At 52.8% G+C, this 16,834-nt stretch overlaps 5 protein-coding genes and 1 non-coding gene across 6 annotated transcripts; 4 read left to right on the top strand and 2 right to left on the bottom strand.

The window, feature by feature from the left end:
• Positions 1–1,141: 1,141 nt before the first annotated feature.
• N0V96_004069 (uncharacterized protein) lies at positions 1,142–1,651 on the top strand (the record flags this gene model as incomplete). The annotated part of the gene is made up of 1 exon (XM_053188135.2): positions 1,142–1,651. One exon carries the CDS (start codon positions 1,142–1,144, stop codon positions 1,649–1,651), a length of 510 nt encoding a protein of 169 aa, XP_053054097.2.
• Positions 1,652–2,313: 662 nt separating this feature from the next.
• Positions 2,314–3,374, bottom strand: N0V96_004068 (uncharacterized protein; the record flags this gene model as incomplete). The annotated part of the gene is made up of 2 exons (XM_053188134.1): positions 2,314–3,159; positions 3,327–3,374. 2 exons carry the CDS (start codon positions 3,372–3,374, stop codon positions 2,314–2,316), a joined length of 894 nt encoding a protein of 297 aa, XP_053054096.1.
• Positions 3,375–5,773: 2,399 nt separating this feature from the next.
• SAM2 (methionine adenosyltransferase sam2) lies at positions 5,774–7,106 on the top strand (the record flags this gene model as incomplete). The annotated part of the gene is made up of 3 exons (XM_053188133.1): positions 5,774–5,851; positions 5,925–6,590; positions 6,645–7,106. The coding sequence occupies 3 exons, from the start codon at positions 5,774–5,776 to the stop codon at positions 7,104–7,106; spliced, it is 1,206 nt and encodes a 401-aa protein (XP_053054095.1).
• A 1,203-nt stretch (positions 7,107–8,309) lies between these two features.
• On the top strand, positions 8,310–8,408 carry N0V96_004066. Its single transcript has one exon. It is a non-coding gene; the product is annotated as a tRNA-Leu (tRNA).
• Positions 8,409–14,861: 6,453 nt separating this feature from the next.
• Positions 14,862–15,662, top strand: N0V96_004065 (uncharacterized protein; the record flags this gene model as incomplete). The annotated part of the gene is made up of 1 exon (XM_053188132.2): positions 14,862–15,662. The coding sequence occupies one exon, from the start codon at positions 14,862–14,864 to the stop codon at positions 15,660–15,662; it is 801 nt and encodes a 266-aa protein (XP_053054094.2).
• Positions 15,663–16,190: 528 nt separating this feature from the next.
• Positions 16,191–16,754, bottom strand: N0V96_004064 (uncharacterized protein; the record flags this gene model as incomplete). Its single annotated transcript, XM_053188131.1, has 1 exon — positions 16,191–16,754. The coding sequence occupies one exon, from the start codon at positions 16,752–16,754 to the stop codon at positions 16,191–16,193; it is 564 nt and encodes a 187-aa protein (XP_053054093.1).
• Between the last annotated feature and the right edge of the window lie 80 nt (positions 16,755–16,834).

Genomic DNA, 16,834 nt, shown 5'->3' with positions numbered 1-16,834 from the left:
TGGATATCCGTCCTCTCGGGTTACATTTAGACTGAGTTCATTACTAAAGCCCCTTGCTTGAAGCCGACGCACGAAGAACTCGATACTCATCTATAACCTCAAATTAACAAATCTGCACGCTGTAGAGTAGATTACCCTTCATCGCCATGCCTTTCAGGTATCCTTATTTGCTTGACACAGACAAGAGTATTGTCATGCAAGATCTGCTCTGAATACCATTTTCGTAGAATTTGGGTAGACTTCTAATGACTTGTAACCTCGTCCCAAGTCGAAGCTGGACCTTGTTACTTCGTACCCCGAATTGGAGCTTGAGGGGAAGGGACTCGGACCTCGTACTTTCCTGTCTTCCTTTTCTTTTTCTTTTTCTTTTTTGGCATTGTCTTTCGCAATACCTTGCCATTCATATGGAAATTCCTTCTTGACTGTTGGATGCAGTAAATATTGAGAACCTTCGAGCCATGTATCTAGAGAAAGAGACTAGCGGCTGGTGTCCCTGTCTCGATGTCATTGTGTCGGTGCTTTCCCTTCCCACATGCTTGGAGAACGAACGTTGCGAATTAGCGTGATCCCTCTGTCTTCTCCACTTGGAAAAAAGCAGCACCAACGACACACCACCACCACTCGAGTGCACACCGCATTTGCTTGTGCTTGTACCTTGTGCCTCGTGCTTGCTCTGCTTGCGCTCAGGTTCCAAGGGTCCAACTCCACCTTCCTTCCTGGCCCATTTCCATTTTCCCTCCACCCGCACAGGACCTTCCGCCAAAACCTCACCGCAACCGGTTTTATTTCGTGTTGTTATGCTTGTCGGTTAGGTTCTGAGCGCAAAGAAAAACAACAAGCTCACATTGAGATTTTTTTTTTCTCTGCCTTTCTTTCGGGTACATCCCAGTGTCGGGCATCAAAAGAGCCACGCTCTTCTACTACGAAAAGTACGCACGCGCACGCGATCGGAAGCAAGAGAGGATTAACGACTCACGAGCAACCAGCGAGAGGCCGCAGAAAGACGTAGCGGGGAAGCAAAAACACGTTTCATTGAACCTCTACAATCGCTCCAATCACTCAGACGACACCAAATCCCGGGAGGAAGCCCTCCCCCGGAAAGCCTCCGACAGAAATCACCAAGAAACAACAACCACCCAATATGGCCGAACCATCAATTACAAACTTCCTCCTCCGCTCCCTCCTTCCCCCCGATGCCGCCGACTTCATCCACAAAAACGCCCTCCACCCGTCCTCGCCTGTCCAGCAACTGAAAGGCCACGCCTTGGCCGCCGCCTCCCGCGCCTTCGACGAGCTGTACCCGTACCTCGCGCCCGCCGTCGACGCGACGCTCGACTTTTTACACTCGTCGCCCGAGCTCGTGTCTTTTGCGGTGCTGCTCGCGCTGTTGGCTGCCACGGTGATTGTTCTCAACTGGATCCGGCGCGTGGTTGCCTTTTGGACTGCGCTGGTGCTGCGGCTGGCGTTCTGGGGCGGTGTTGTTGTCGTTGTTGCGGCCGTGTGGCAGAGGGGCGTGTTCGAGACGGCGAGGGACGCTGTTGTTGTTGGTGGCAAGGTTGTCGGGTTCGCTGCTGCTGCTAAGGATGTGTGGGTGAGCGAGTATAGGAGGTATGAGGAGGAGACGAAGGTGCAGGGAAATAAGTACCGTTGAAAGAGGGACAGGTCTTATGGGGACCCTCTTGGACGAGTCGACAGAAACCCGGAACTTGAACAAGCTTCCTAACCTACTGAATATCATCGGGACGAAAGTTCCCGGCGTAAACACGACGAGGAGGTACTTCGCTGGACAAGTCGGGGGAAAGGGTTGTTGGGAAACGAATGGTGGGATATACCCCGGGGAAGGAAGACGTGGATTGTTGAGGAATACGACTATACAAGGCATACGGAACAGGACAAGATGCAATATCCGACCTGTTGTATAAGAAAGTTTGAGGCCGCGAGGACGACTGCAGTATCATGGGCGAGGTTCACGAGACTGAGAAGGCATCGCGTCGCTCATGATTGAAGACGAGAAGCTCCGTTGCGGCTCTCGATCAAGCAGGCAAATGGTACACGGTACAGTGGTAGACAGAGGAAAGCTGCCAAGGATGTTGTCGGACACGATTATGAATGAGTCAATGGATTAAAAAAAAAATACCAACGCCAACGCTATGCAACCTTCTATATCTCCGTACCGTTTGTTGTTTTCGCCAATATGCCATCTATCTTGAGGGGCCCGGCACAATCACAACCACGTGAGAACCCGTGCCTTCGTGAGCACTAGGTAGTGGAGGGAACAGCCCCTTTTTGCACCCCATGCCAAGCACCCAAGCTTTAGTCGTCTTGCGGCTCGTCAAACTCCTCGTCCTTGAGCTCCTTTGGCTCCTGCGCCTCGTGGTACTGGATGATATCATCCACGTAGCTCAGGATCGCGCCGACGCTGTCCTCGTCCGTGTTATCCAGCTTGAGGTAGTTGACCATGCTGAAGCTCTCAATCAGGCCCGCGACGGCGCGGTTGAGCCTCTGAAAACTCCGGCCGCGCATGACGAGGTCGCGATCGTGCACCTCGCCGCGGCCGTCGTCGGGCTCGCCGCCCGCGGCGGCGATGGAGATGGGGTCGTCGTCGAGGAGGCCCGTGTCGGGCGTGAGGAAGCGCTTGAGGTCCTTTTTGCGGACCTGGTCCTTGACGAGGTCCATTTTGGAGAGGACGTTGATGTGGGGGATCTCGAGCATGATCATGGCGGACATGGCCGACAGGGTGCCGGCGAAGAATTTGGCGCGGTCGACGACGAAGGTGGCTTCGAGGAGGTAGGCGGCGCAGAGGCGGATGTCGAGGCTGCCCGGCTGGGAGAGGAAGCGGGCGAGGGCGGGCAGGATGGGGATGTGGGTGTAGAGCTCGATCTGGCCCGGCATGTCAAAGATGATGAGGTACTCCTCTGTGAGGTTGTCGAGGGCCTCTGTGAGGAAGTCGAGGTTCTCCATGAGGAACTCGAAGCAGTAGATGAGGCCGCCGTTGGGGCCGAGGCCGACCTCTTCCATGGCGTCGTGGAGGGAGATGAGGTCTTTGATGTCGAGGTCGGGCGCGTGCTCGAAGGACTCGGCGGCCGGGTCGAGGTTGACGTAAAAGGCGGAGCGGCGGTTGAGGTTCAGGTGGGTTATGAGGGAGGCGCAGAAGGTGGACTGCCGGAGGCGGAGGGGATGTTAGCTTTCGGATGGCATTTTTGAGGCGTGTAGCCGGCGCTCCGGCCGGCGTAACGGAACGAAGAGGAGATGGGACGGCGGTTCTGGATGCCGCACGGAGACCGGGTAACGGAGCGGAAGAAGGGTGTTGACTTTGGAGTACTGACCTTGCCGGCTCCGGCCGGGCCCATGACCATGACGCCGTACTTGGACATGATGGCGTATGGGAGGGAGAATACGGTGGGCGGTTTGTTTCGTGGGTTGAGACTTGCGGGCAGATATGTAAGGGCAGAGCTAAGCAAGAGGCTGTGTGTGTTTCCTCCTGATCGAGTGCCTGAGCCTGGATATCGTGTGGCAGAGTAGTGGCGGGAGCGTCAGCGGTTCGGGTAGTTGGTGGTGGTGGTGGTGGTGGTGGTGGTGGCCTTGGATCGGCAGAGTCACTTGTCGCAGACTTTTTGGGCAGAGGAATGGATGTTTGCCTATGAAAATTTACCCCGCCATGCAGGAACGGGCGCGCGTCAAGGGTCGCGGTTGATCAGCAGCGCCTGTCTTTGCGCGCCACTTTAGGATCGTAGGAGACCCAGAGAGTCCGTACCTACAGGTAGGTACCTTAAGGTATTAGTAAGATATCAAAGAAGCTACACTTTGACTCTTTTGAGTAGTGTTAATCCGGTACTGGATGCGCTGAGCAACGTGACGTGACGAAGAAAAATTGGATGCGACAAGGTTGCACTGTGATATCAGCGCCGGTGCCGGGGGTTGGAGTATGGCAAGCGACAAGAGGAAAAAAATTGAAAATTTATTTCACGGCGGCGATAGCTTGCGATAAGAGACAATAGGATGCCCCCCTCTTCCCATGGACCAATTTTGTCTAACAGTAAGAACAATGACGGACGGCTTGCTGCGGAATTACGGGCCAATGCCGCTCGCACGTGTAGAGCGCGGGAGGGGCATATTCTCACCAGGCCCGTTAGAGATGCTATACAGCGTAGCTCCTAGTTGGGATTAGCCTGTTTCGGCGGGGGTTTCTCACTTGTCTCTAGAGGTATTGGAGGGGTGGCTTCGCAGTCATGTTCGGAATGCGAGTCTTCGCAGGAGGGATACGCCGAGGGAGTCACTGCTATACTTGTAGAGGACACATTCAGACATCCATAGGAAGAATGGAGGATGGGAATGTCGCCGAGAATTGTGCGCGTGCCGTTGACATTCCGAACTTTGAACAGGGGGTCGTATTGCCCAGTCTCGAACAACTCGCATGTCTTATCCAGGAAGAAAGGGACGCCTCGTGGAATGTCATTAACTGTACAATGCATTGGTAAGAGAGACAGAACTAGAAGAGTCTTAATAGAGACAATCTCAGGTCAGCAAAGTTCTCGTCGAGAGTTTCGGCTCCCGTGCTTGACCATAGCAATTGCGCGATGCCATATTCCGTACACTACTGCTTTTTATGTCCCGTACTTTGCTTACCTACACACAATACAATGGAAGTTACCTTAGTTTGTGAGGCGAGGATAAGGTTCTTAACACCATCGGGCTCGTGCTGGCCTTGACCAAGAGGGAAAAAAGGGCTAGGGAAAAAATGGGAAGGACGAAACAGAAGGAAGCCCGAGCTCCCTCGGGGAACGATCACCGCTGCTCTCGTTGAGAGACGCATCCTGGTGACTGTGTAAATCTGAGCTTTTACTCCCTTCTTGGGCCAGCAAGCCAGACCGTAGGATGCCCGCTATCTTGTTGAACCGCAACTCACCGACCAAGAGGTGGCCGTAGCGGTACACGGGGGTGCTGTAATGTGGCCTGAAGAGTGTTTGATACGGCACGTACGGCGCCTTTTCTGCTAATGAGAGTGTGCCTGACTGACACAGGTCACAGATATGCTGCGAGAAGTGAAGGCGGTCAAGGGAGAGAAGTCGTGAGGATGGCGCAATCTGGAGAATTTTGGACCCTCCCCCTCGACAGGGCTGGTACATAGGGATGGAGGGGTCAACCGGTGAATATACCTTCCCACCACAGTAATTTACTATGCTTGTGTGGGTACCTTCCCTGCCGTCCGGCCCTCGGCCAATGTCTCCCACGAATAGTGCCTCAAATCCGCTTGAGCTTATGGCAAGGTACGGAGCAAAAGGTACATCCAGATACAGAGCAGAGACCAGAGAGGAGCAGCAGCAGGAGCAAGAGGAGCAAGTGAGGAGCGAGAATTTCTTCCCAACCGGCCACCATCCCAAGTCCCAAGCCGGGTCCCAGAGTCCCCATCCCCAGGTCGCGCGCTCGTCTTGTGTTTCTTTTAAAACCCGAACGGCCACATCTTCCTCTTCCTCCTTTCGCACTCTTTCCTCCTTCTACATCCACAAGACTCACCCTCCTCCGTGTCCCTTCTCCATCTCAAAAGGTATGCAATTGACTTTGCGTTGAGCTTCCCTCCCCTCTACGCAGACCCAGAGAAAAGAGGACAAACGGCTGACCCATTGAATCCAGAAGTAGCTTTTACCCGTTGCTGTCTTCATAGCCCCTCGGAACCCCGCGTCGGTATTTTTTCACCGCACCGAGCTCCTCAAACTTTTTTTTTCTCTTCTTCACATCTTTTCACATACACACTTCCCACACATATCTATCCAAGATGTCTGCTACCAACGGTGTCAACGGCAACGGCATTGCCAGCCGCAAGCACTACAACGAGGGCAACTTCCTCTTCACCGTAAGCAAACCCTTTTGGTCGCTAATTGCCGACAGCCCCTTAGGCCGAACACCCATGCTAACTCCCGATATAGTCCGAGTCTGTCGGTGAGGGTCACCCCGACAAGATCGCCGATCAGGTCTCCGATGCCATCCTCGACGCCTGCCTGAGAGAGGACCCCCTCTCCAAGGTCGCTTGCGAGACCGCCACCAAGACCGGTATGATCATGGTCTTCGGTGAGATCACCACCAAGGCCAAGCTCGACTACCAGAAGGTTGTCCGCGACGCCGTCAAGGACATCGGCTACGATGACTCCGCCAAGGGTTTCGACTACAAGACCCTTAACCTGCTCGTCGCCATTGAGCAGCAGTCCCCCGATATCGCCCAGGGTCTCCACTACGAGAAGGCCCTCGAGCAGCTCGGTGCCGGTGACCAGGGTATCATGTTCGGATACGCCACCGACGAGACCCCTGAGCTCTTCCCCCTTACTCTCCTCTTCGCCCACAAGCTCAACGCTGCCATGTCCGCTGCCCGCCGTGACGGCACCCTTCCCTGGCTCCGCCCCGACACCAAGACCCAGGTCACCATTGAGTACAAGCACGACAACGGTGCCGTTGTTCCCCTGCGCGTCGACACCATTGTCGTCTCTGCCCAGCACGCTGAGGACATCACCACCGAGCAGCTCCGCAAGGAGATCAAGGAGAAGATCATCAAGAAGGTCATCCCCGAGAAGTACCTTGACGACAAGACTGTCTACCACGTGAGTTCAGCCCCATTGTGGCTACCCTTTGACTTCCTTACTAACATTCATCAGATCCAACCCTCCGGCCTCTTCATCATCGGTGGTCCCCAGGGTGACGCCGGTCTGACCGGTCGCAAGATCATTGTCGACACCTACGGTGGCTGGGGTGCCCACGGTGGTGGTGCCTTCTCCGGCAAGGATTTCTCCAAGGTCGACCGTTCCGCTGCCTACGTCGGTCGCTGGATCGCCAAGTCCCTGGTCAACGCCGGCCTTGCCCGCCGTGCCCTCGTCCAGCTTTCCTACGCCATTGGTGTCGCCGAGCCCCTTTCCATCTACGTCGACACCTACGGCACCTCCGATAAGACCTCCGATGAGCTCGTCAAGATCATCCGCGACAACTTTGACCTCCGCCCCGGTGTCATTGTCCGCGAGCTCAGCCTGGACCGCCCCATCTACCTCCAGACCGCCAAGAACGGTCACTTCGGTACCAACCAGACCTTCACCTGGGAGCAGCCTAAGACTCTCAAGTTCTAAGTCAATTAGTACTGGACCGAGCAGGATTTCTTCAACAAGCTTCCTGCATTGCAACGACCTAGACGTTTATAATAATTTTGATATTCATGCGGACAGGCACTCAAACATGGCGTACGGTTCTCAACGAATCCCGGTTTCCAGCCTTTTCGGGTAAAGGCAGCAACAACAACATCAAGACACGAGGGCGTGGTCTTTTTGGTAGGATCGTTTTTTCATATTATGTCAAACGGTGTTAAAAACAATCGGAACAAGGGAGCGGTGGCGTCTTTCAACAAAGACACAAAGCGGGTTACACAGGAACAAATCCTGAAGCGATTTTTTTCGTTTTCTTTTTTCCAAAGTCACAAAAAGAGCAATGCATTATGAGAAGATACCCTTCGGATTGTTCGAAAGGGGAACAAAGCATCTACAACGGCGTTAACGGGGAAACAAAAGAACTTCAACATCTTTTCTTTCCTGGTTTTCTAGCCGACCATCTCTTGCGCGGTTGAGGGTGGCAGAGGCGAATAGCCGGGGGGAGACAGGCCTCAGAGGTTTTTATCTTTGGGCATGATGGGGATGATGTGAGCTTGGAGAGAGCTCATGATTTGTAGATAGGTAGACCATTTGGCTACTGGCAATAGAGATGAGGATCTCACGAACTTGACTTTCTGAGACATGTATCTGTGAACCAATGACGCGGAACAGAAATGACTACGTAGCGCCTCCATCAAGCTTCACCGCCTAGATTCCATGACATGTCTCGGGACATTCCCTTGTAGTTCTAGAAGGAACCTAGTCTCAAGACGGCCGCACAATCCCAGACATGTTTCTCAACGGCATGAAGCTGAGCGCACGCCATACGTCGCTTGATGGACTACCACACTGCCCGCCCGCTACTGAGTGTCTTCGTCCTCGGATAAGGAGGCGGAAATGACTTTGGCCAAGAGACTCAAAGTCAGACTTTCAGCATGCAGGACGGAAAGTCTAATTCGGAGTATACCTTTTCGAAAAAAAATTCCGCCGGTGGGAGGTTCGCCAAATTGACGTGTCACAAAGTACGCAAAAGTTTCGTGGTGTCAATTGCCATGAAAGACCTCCGTGATATCGCCCCCCTCCCAAGACGCGCAAGACTATGTCCGTTATATAATTCTTTCTCGCCGTTGCTGCCACACAACGTCCGACGGGCTCTGTGGAGCAATCCACCGAAGCTGGACGATGCCCGGAAGGGTGGCCGAGTTGGTTATGGCGCCAGGTTAAGGTCAGCTTAACATCTGTTTCCTGGTGGGGCAACCCGCGCGAGTTCGAGTCTCGTCCCTTTCAATTTTTGTGTTTTTTGCGTGATATTTGTATGTGAATGAGTGGAAGTTTGTATTCTTGTCTTATGATGGTCCTTGTATGTACTGGAATTTGGTCAGTGAGTGATTTCTGGGATGTTTGACGTGGTTTTCTAATCCAGCCATGTTTTCTTGATTTTGACGACAGAGACACTTGGGTGGGGGACTCGTCTTTTTCTGTACATTTACAGATTCATCGGGAGAAACGGATATTAGTCAATACTTCGGAACGTTGTTTGTCGTAAACCCGACCGCGAATTCCTGCGACCAAGTCCAAAAGACTTGAAGTCCTCCTTGTGTCACTTTCCCTAGTATCTTGATACGCGTACGAGGAATGATTATTATAAATACCATCCATCTCCCTTTCCTCCGAACAAACGTATCGTATCAGCTAAACCTCCCAGGATCTAAATAAAGACTTGAATGGACCTCCACCTCCGGAGACCGTCACACAAACCTCCGGGCCGCAAACACGGGACCACGGGAAAATGTGGAAAGTCTTCCGATCGATGAATACGTCTCCGGGGCCCCGTGGCGGTCCGTGAGTGTTTAGTATCAAGCTTGCGGCCCGGCGTCTGTTCCCGAAGTTGACGATTCTCCGGGAAGGGTTTGCGTTGCGCAAGGTGCGGTGAGACTGAGAGAATGGCTTTTTCCAGCTCCACAAAGCGCAAAGAGACAACTTTGGCATCCCCGAAACCTATATTCATGAGTTTGATTTGGAATTGCTGCTACATCAAGTAACCAACGTAAATAAGCAACAATTTGGTTTCCCGTTTTGGGTGGTCACGTTTTCGCCGTCGACTAAATGGTAGCGGCTGCCATTAGCTGACATTGAAAATACACGAACTCCCTGGAGTTACCTCATATGAACATGTTACAAAAAAGTCGGCGACAATAAGGCTGAAGGAGACCTCGACCTGGCTGGGCGGAATCATCGTCCTTTACGCTTCCCGATTGGGACAGTCGTATCGACTAAAGTTGCAATAAGATGGTATCCCGTGTGTAACCCCAACTCCCCCCATCTTGTCTCCTTGTTGTTTCCTCCTAGGATTGACTAGTTGAGCTTGCTCCTGTGAGATTTTGTGACACAGACATGTAGTAGCGTGCATTGTGGTGAGCTTTTCATCTAGAGGGAAGCCTGAGGAGTGGTTCGAGCAAAAGGTAAACAAGGATGAGAGAGGGAAAGAAAGAGAAGAGAAAGGGCTGGTGATGGGATGGGAGAGAACGTAGGTTTTGGGCTTGACCTGCAAAGATCAGGTCAAACCATCCCAACGGTAACCAATCAGAGACGAGGGGAACCAGCTCGGTCTCAATGATGATTTGTGTATGCCTTGTGCGTTTTGAACCAGACGATGTCTACGGCCGAATCGCATCGGGAGGTGATCTGTTTGTAGAAAGCGACCTCGAAACAACTTCGGCTTTCAGAGTGGATATGCTAAATGCCGCAAGCGGATCCGCGCCGGCACATTGAAGTTGCTGCTGTTGTTAATATTGCTTTGTGGGCTAATTAATGCTAGCCCACTGTAATAGCAACTCAAGTATTTGCGGGTTTGGCGGTTCAGCGGGAGAAAGAAAAGCAATAGCATAAAACCAATGTTCTCATGAATATGTGTGCTGGTCCACGATCACAGTTGTAGCCTAGCTCTGCCAAGCAAACCAAGCTGGATCATGTTTGGGAACTTGCCATGGCTTTTTTGGTTGGTTGGTCGGCACTATGCCGAGTAAGTCGAGCGGCATTAGGAATGTGCAGTTGGAACTGGTTCATGATCGCCACGTTACGTGCAGGTATGTTGGCGTTTCATGGGTCGGCATCTGATGGCCATCTCGTCGTGGGGCTAGAGCTGTGGAGTGGTAACTTAATCACACCGAGCCAAGTGATGAGGCGTACACCGGTCTACGGGAAGCCGGCCAAGATGGAATAATGGAGTGAGAATCGGCGATCAGGTTTGGGAAGACCAAACGTGGTACGTTACCTGAAGAGCCCGGTGACTGGCGGAAAGTTGATGACCTGGTATAAGTGAGTTCATGATTGGATCCGTCAGCCCTCTGAAATCATTCTAGAACATGCAATCAATATCGCTGATAATCTCGAAGCCAGAGAGATAATTTGCGAGAAGTCAAACGAACACATAGTCCTTCCCGTTGACATGCGATGCAGTCGGCATGCGAAGTTGTGTCATCACAAGCCAACGTGTTCGTGATGGAATGACGAAGATCATTCTCTGGCGATATGGCAAACTTCTTTTTCAAACACCGTTGAGGGATTTGATCTTCCTTACGGCCGAGTGTAGAAGCGTTGGAAGTTGGAATGAATGGCAACCCAGGGTACGGTATGTCACGCCCACCCTGCTCTGCTAATTGAAGCGAGCGAACGAAGACAACAGGGACTTGTAAGGCCGGTTTAATTCCGCACTACCCAGGATTCAGGGACATGTCGCCTCGGCAAAGTTCACTGTTTCTGCCATGGTATTGCTCTGCGGCTCGCTGCCAGCCTCCCGGAAGACAGGGGGATAGTCTTTCGAGTTGCCTGCCTGCTCGTCGACGTACAAGATGATTGGCGACGTAAGGTCCCTGTCAGCCAAGATGTAGCTCGAGGAATCCAAACCCAAAGATCCCGGCATCAGAGAAGGCAGCCATGCCGAGAGGAATGGTACAAGCCTCTGAAGCTCATTTCCGGTATCAGCCGCAGTCGACCAGCTTTGCCTTCTGGTGATATCGATCTACGCCTGACAAGTGACAAGGCGTTCCAACAGGTTTGAACCAGACCAGTTCCAACGACGCCAACAATGGCCGGCGCCGGAGTTAGTGGCCTGGCAGGGGCTGTGTGGTTTACCGGGATGAGTGAAAGGGGATCTCTTCATCTTGCTCAGAAAATTCGGGAAGGGTAAAATGCATTTAGGGGAGGGATGGGAAGGATCGAAGGAGTGGTTCATGGCTGGGATATCAGAGATTCGATCCAACTGCTTCGGGACGGGTTGCCGCTGGGGTACGATGGGCGGTGCGATTCCTCGGCCGGCGGGTGCGGTTGCGAAGCGAAGGGGCCGAAGGCGTTGGACAATAGCAACGTTGCCCCACACACATCCGAGAACAATGCCAATCGGGGAGCTCCACCGTGCCACCACAATGGGAAGAGGCGTTCGGCAAAGTGGGTCGATGCTCCGTGTGGCCCCCCTCCGGCTTCCGCACCCCCCTTGCTCTATGCCCATCAGCAATGCAGCTTTCCGGGGAGAACAATAAACTGGTAACGCCATTCAGCCGTGTGAAGTGTCAAACTTTCCTTTAGTGTTGGCCGGCTTTTGGATACGCCGGAGGCAGGGGCGCGTTGCTCCCATTGGCAATCGTCTTAGAGAGGGCCGGACATCTTCCGCCTTGCCCTGTTCAGGCATGGGGGCATGCCTCTCGCCATGTGGGCAATTGCTCTTTTGAGAGTATATCTGGGTTAATTTGTTCCTTCGATCGGCGTGCTTTGGGCGCAACAAGCATCGTCGGGATCCGCCACACCCTTGTTCTTGCGCCGAATGCTTGGGTCTCGTTTCGCTGCCGGTGACCACAAAGGTGCGGTCCGAGCAAGAGAAGCAGAGAGGATGCCTGGGTCGAACGGAGATTTGCGGGAAGCCGGCCCAACTCATCCTACTCTAGGAGCTCAAACAAGCTCACCAGGGCTAGTGGTGGTTGGATTCTAACTTCTACGCTTACACCGTGTGTCTCTGAAAGAATATCCCAGGTGGAGCTGGACAGCAAAATGTGAGAGATGATGTATTATCGATGAGTGATGGAACGGAGCCCATTGTGCTTGCCTGGTGTTTTCTCCGGTCTACCCACTAGAGTAGAGAGGCACTGCCCACTTGAACGTTCCGTTCTACCAACTGAACAGGGAAAGCTGAGTTTCAATGTTACTTCCCACGTTTGGCGTCTTTCTGTCACATCTCCGCTAAAGAAACCTGGTCTTACCTTGAATGTGTTGTCAAATGCCCAAGGAAGTAGTTATATATCGACTACTATTTCTTCTTGTTCCTCTTATCTCGCATATACATTTCATCTTGTTATACTCCATATCTGGATTACGAGAGGAAAGGCGAAAGATAAAACGATATAAAAGCGTCTCTATCAGCTTGCAAAAGCGTAGGACTTCGAAGACACTGCTGCTTGCCTTACTTCATCACCACCTCTTCTCTACTCATCCATATATCCGATGATGGCTTCAGCCACCGGAAGCGTCCGGACCCATCAACTTTCTCTACTGTCAGGCCTCCATGCTCTGACAACACCCAAGGATAATGATCCCTGGAGACAACCTCAGCCTCCAGCATACTCGCCGCAGGCACAACCGACGGTCTTTGGAAGCATCGCATCCCACTTCGTGAGACGGGATGTTACTCACGATAGCCAATACAGCCAACAGACCTCTCATCTTCCGCACCACTCGATCTTAGACACCGAAGAGGAAGAGGAAGAAGAGGATTCACCACCCATTTCCTTGCGTATCTCAACACGAATCGACGTGGCCAGCGATAGTAACCTCATCGCCCTACCCTATTCGCCTGCGGCACAGGCGGACTCCATTGCGAAAGCGATAGTTGATGCCATTTATGAAAGAGATTGGACAGTCGGGTGTCCCTTGATAGACGAGAATGGGCGGCCAAGACCATTGAAGTTGGAAGTGGATGCGGGTATCACTGTTAGGGGATCGTCAAATGTCATTGGAACGGAAGCAGTCATCACAGAGTTCCTGGGACGTGGGACGCATACTCAAAAGAAGCCACCTCACCGACAACCTCGAAGAGAGTCTACCGATTCCGCGGCATCTCCTTCATCGCCGAATCGGAGGAGGCCGGCCTCAGAGCTAGATGCACCTGAGCACCCGGTGCACAAGCGTGCTCGAAGTGAGGGGTGAGCCTTTTTTTGGTCTTTTTCTGGGTTCTTCTTGAGCAATACTTCATCAACGTCGGCGGTTCAGCTCTGGCGGCATTGATAGGATGAAGGGAACACAGAGTCATGTTACGCTGAGCCCATTGATCTTCAGGGGGACCTCAATGGTGCTCGCCTGTCAGTGTTACTATGCGTCGCTGTTGGTGTAACGGCGGCGCAAAACTACAAGAATACCGGATAGTATGTGTGTCGCCTGAACTGAGTAGAGATAATAATACTGAGGTGTGGGCGGAATTGGGCGGAGCTGTACAGGTCAATCTGGATGATATCGAAAGGATACCGAAGCGTCGTTAACGATTAGCTCATTGTATTTAATGTTTATACTGAATTTACTTCATGTCTATGAATTATGAGATACACCTGATGTATCCTTTCGCATATGACTGCCTATTTGCCCTTATGGCAAGGTTGGTAATCTGTATAACTTCCCCATCGAAGTCTGAATCGTAGCCCGAGTATCGAGGTTTGGATAAGCTGGCATGTGATCAACGTCCAGGGTTTGAAAATTTAATCCTCAGTCTCTTCCCCCCAAGCTTATACGCATTTTCAAGATGCTGGCTGTATCCACACCACCTGTTTGCTCCGTACAAGGCATGGTTCTTCCGACTGTCCGGTACCAGGTCCTAGCGCGCCGGGGAAAGTCAAGCCGCTTCCCTTGCCTTCCCCGTCACTTTTCCCACATCGTTACACATGAAAGTATTGCATCCTTTGGGAGGTGTCCGCCGTGGACAGGGTGGTACAAGTAACGTTTGGTAGGTTGTGTGTGCCGAAGCGGAGCCGGGAAAGGAACAAGAACCGTCACCACACAAAAGTGAGAACATACAAGGCCAGTCCGTTCAGCCTAATTTCCAGGCTACAAGCAGGGCTATATACTGAGCTACCGTATGGTGTTGGTGTTGGCTATCCCTGATGACCAACACTTAAAAATCTGCAGTGCTCGACTCAAGTTGATGCCTCCGAGGTCACTGCTTTGGTAAACTGATGAGGATATTGATGATTTATGGATACAAGTATCAGTCCAAATATGACCTCCGGTGTAGGTCTTCAGTCCTGTGGATGTGAAGCCTCGTGAAAGTTGGTGATGAGGTTGCGGTAGCTAGCAGTATTGAAGACTTTGACTCCGTTACCAGGCACTCTTCGAGCATGAGCCAACTACCAATGGCATGTCATTTGAAATGCGATGAACTTCCTGTCGAAAGATCGGTTTGATCGAACCGGGGAAGGGAAAGGAAGACTGGGAACCAAATCATCATCAAGATCGCCCCTGACAGTTGGTGTAACAACAAAACCGCTTATCTAAGACGAGCGGCGCAGTTCCTTGCCCCCGTCTGATATGTTTGCCGTCTTCCCGCCCTCGCTTCTCATATTTGTTTTTTCCAGGAAAGAAACACCATTAGCTAAACTTCTGGCCATCAAGTATAATTTCATACAGCTCCATTTTCAGAAGTCAACAATGCCAAGGCGATACTAGGCACGCCGGTAGGATCTTTGACCGCAACACGAATACGAGATGCGGACGCTTGACCAAGTCGAGTACTCGGAGGAGGCTACAGTCGCCGCCGTGACCGACTTCTTCGCCTTCCTGGCCAAGATGTACCTTCCCGAGTCGGCTGTCGTACACCCGCCGCCAGGAGGGTGGCCAACGCTGGCCTCTGATCTACAGGACCTGGGGAAGTCGGACGAGGTACTGAGCCTGCTCTCGCATCTGCCATACATCCGCCAAGATCTAGACGACAGCGAGATACCAGAAGTCACCCCCGGGGGCCGTTGGATAGACTGGCGCATGTCCGGCACCTGGGTACGCGAGGGCGGCAGCGACATCGACGAGCTTCACACCATCACCGAAGGCCCCGCCATCACGGAGCACGTACCCGAGAGCGTCGTCGGACTGACCATGAGCGAGCACCACACCTTCCTAGTTGACACGGAGCTCGGCGTCATCTACTGGCCAGAGTGTCCCGGCCGGCTCCGCGATGGGCCCCGGTGCATCGAGGATGACCCGTACGACTACTGCGACGACAAGGAAGACGCCGAGTGGCGTGCCGACGGCGCCGCCTGGTCTGTCGCCGAATTCTTCAAGGTGCTCAAGGCCGAGTACCGCTTTCTGCGCTGGGTGCCGTGGAACGAGTACGAGGTCTTGGATTCGGAGAGCACGATGACGAGAAATCCTGTCCCGGCGCTCCAGGACGCTTACCGGCGCCACGGCTGGCCCAATTCGCAAGAGTATCGGAAGGAGGAGTGCCTCGAAGAGACAAAGGCGATTATGGTTGCGATAGAGCAGGAAGGGGATGAGGAGGAAGGGCGAGCTTAGATTTTCATGCGAATCAAGTGTGCTCATTTGCGTGCTTGCTTGTATCAGGCTCGTTTGTTAGCCGCGTTCACTATTGTTGAGAGCCACACATCGAATGACCTGATCACTTCGGTAAAGGATTAATTGAGTGATTCTCATAAGCTATAAGTTGATAGGTGTAGTCTGGAGACTGTTATCAAAATATGTAGAATGTAGAGGGGCATTGTCAGTAATAGCGTTTGAGAACGAGAGAAATAAGACTGAATACTCGCCTACAAACTCACTACATTATATTACATTAGGCCTCGTGGAAAGAGAGAAGACGGGAAGCAGCCTTCATGCTTATTATTATGTGTTGATTAGATATTCATTACTTTCATGTATATGGCTTAATGGCGTGAACAGCCTCCCGACTAAATTCGTCCTTATCTCTTGTTTCCTGACCACCATCTCTTGCCTGGCTTGTCTCCCTCAATAATCTACTGGCCTCTTCTCTAATTGCAATCTCAGTGTCCTCCTCGTGTTCCAAAAACGAACATTTAAGGCTTTCTAAGCAGACCACCTCTTGGTCTTGGCGGTAGGAGCCGGGCAAGGAGAGGTGTTGTTCGGGTAAAAGATGTCGTCTCCAACCCAGACGGGCCAGACCTCGTTGATGACGGCCCGCGAGGCATTATTCCTGGCAGCGCTGACGTCAATGAACATGGTGTCGGTGGTGCTTTTTGTGTTGGGCAGGCCGTCGGGGCCGAACAGTTGCACAAAGGTGAAGTTGCCCTTGGCGCCGCACACCTTGCCGGTGACGGAGGGTCTGCCCCAGGCGTGGCCGACGACCTCGTAGTCGGTGATGAAGTCCTCGCCCGAGGACAGGACGTAGAGGCCGGCGTAGGCCGGGTCGGCGCCGTTGAAGAGGAAGGAGAAGCTGGCCTTGTGGATGGACAGCGGGCCGGCGTCGCGGAATTCGGGGGCGCCGTAGGTGGTGACGTCGCCGTCGGTGTGGTTGTACCAGCCGCCGTAGTTATGCTGAGGCCAGGTGTTGAGCTTCGGTGCGGTTGCCGAGGCGACTGTCGTGGCGGCGAGGGCGACGAGGCCTGCGGCTGTGGATGGGATGTGGACCATTTTGAGGAGTAGATGAGAGGGAAGTGAGGTTTTGGAGGAAGACGATCACGATGAAGTGTGGCAGAGAGGCGAGAGGACGT

The sequence above is a fragment of the Colletotrichum fioriniae genome, assembly GCF_027942845.1.
Source record: "Colletotrichum fioriniae strain IMI 355084 chromosome Unknown scaffold_4, whole genome shotgun sequence".
Taxonomy (NCBI): Eukaryota; Fungi; Ascomycota; class Sordariomycetes; order Glomerellales; family Glomerellaceae; genus Colletotrichum; species Colletotrichum fioriniae.
The sequence above is the reverse complement of the archived record's forward strand: the minus strand, read 5'-3'. Positions and strand labels throughout refer to the sequence as shown.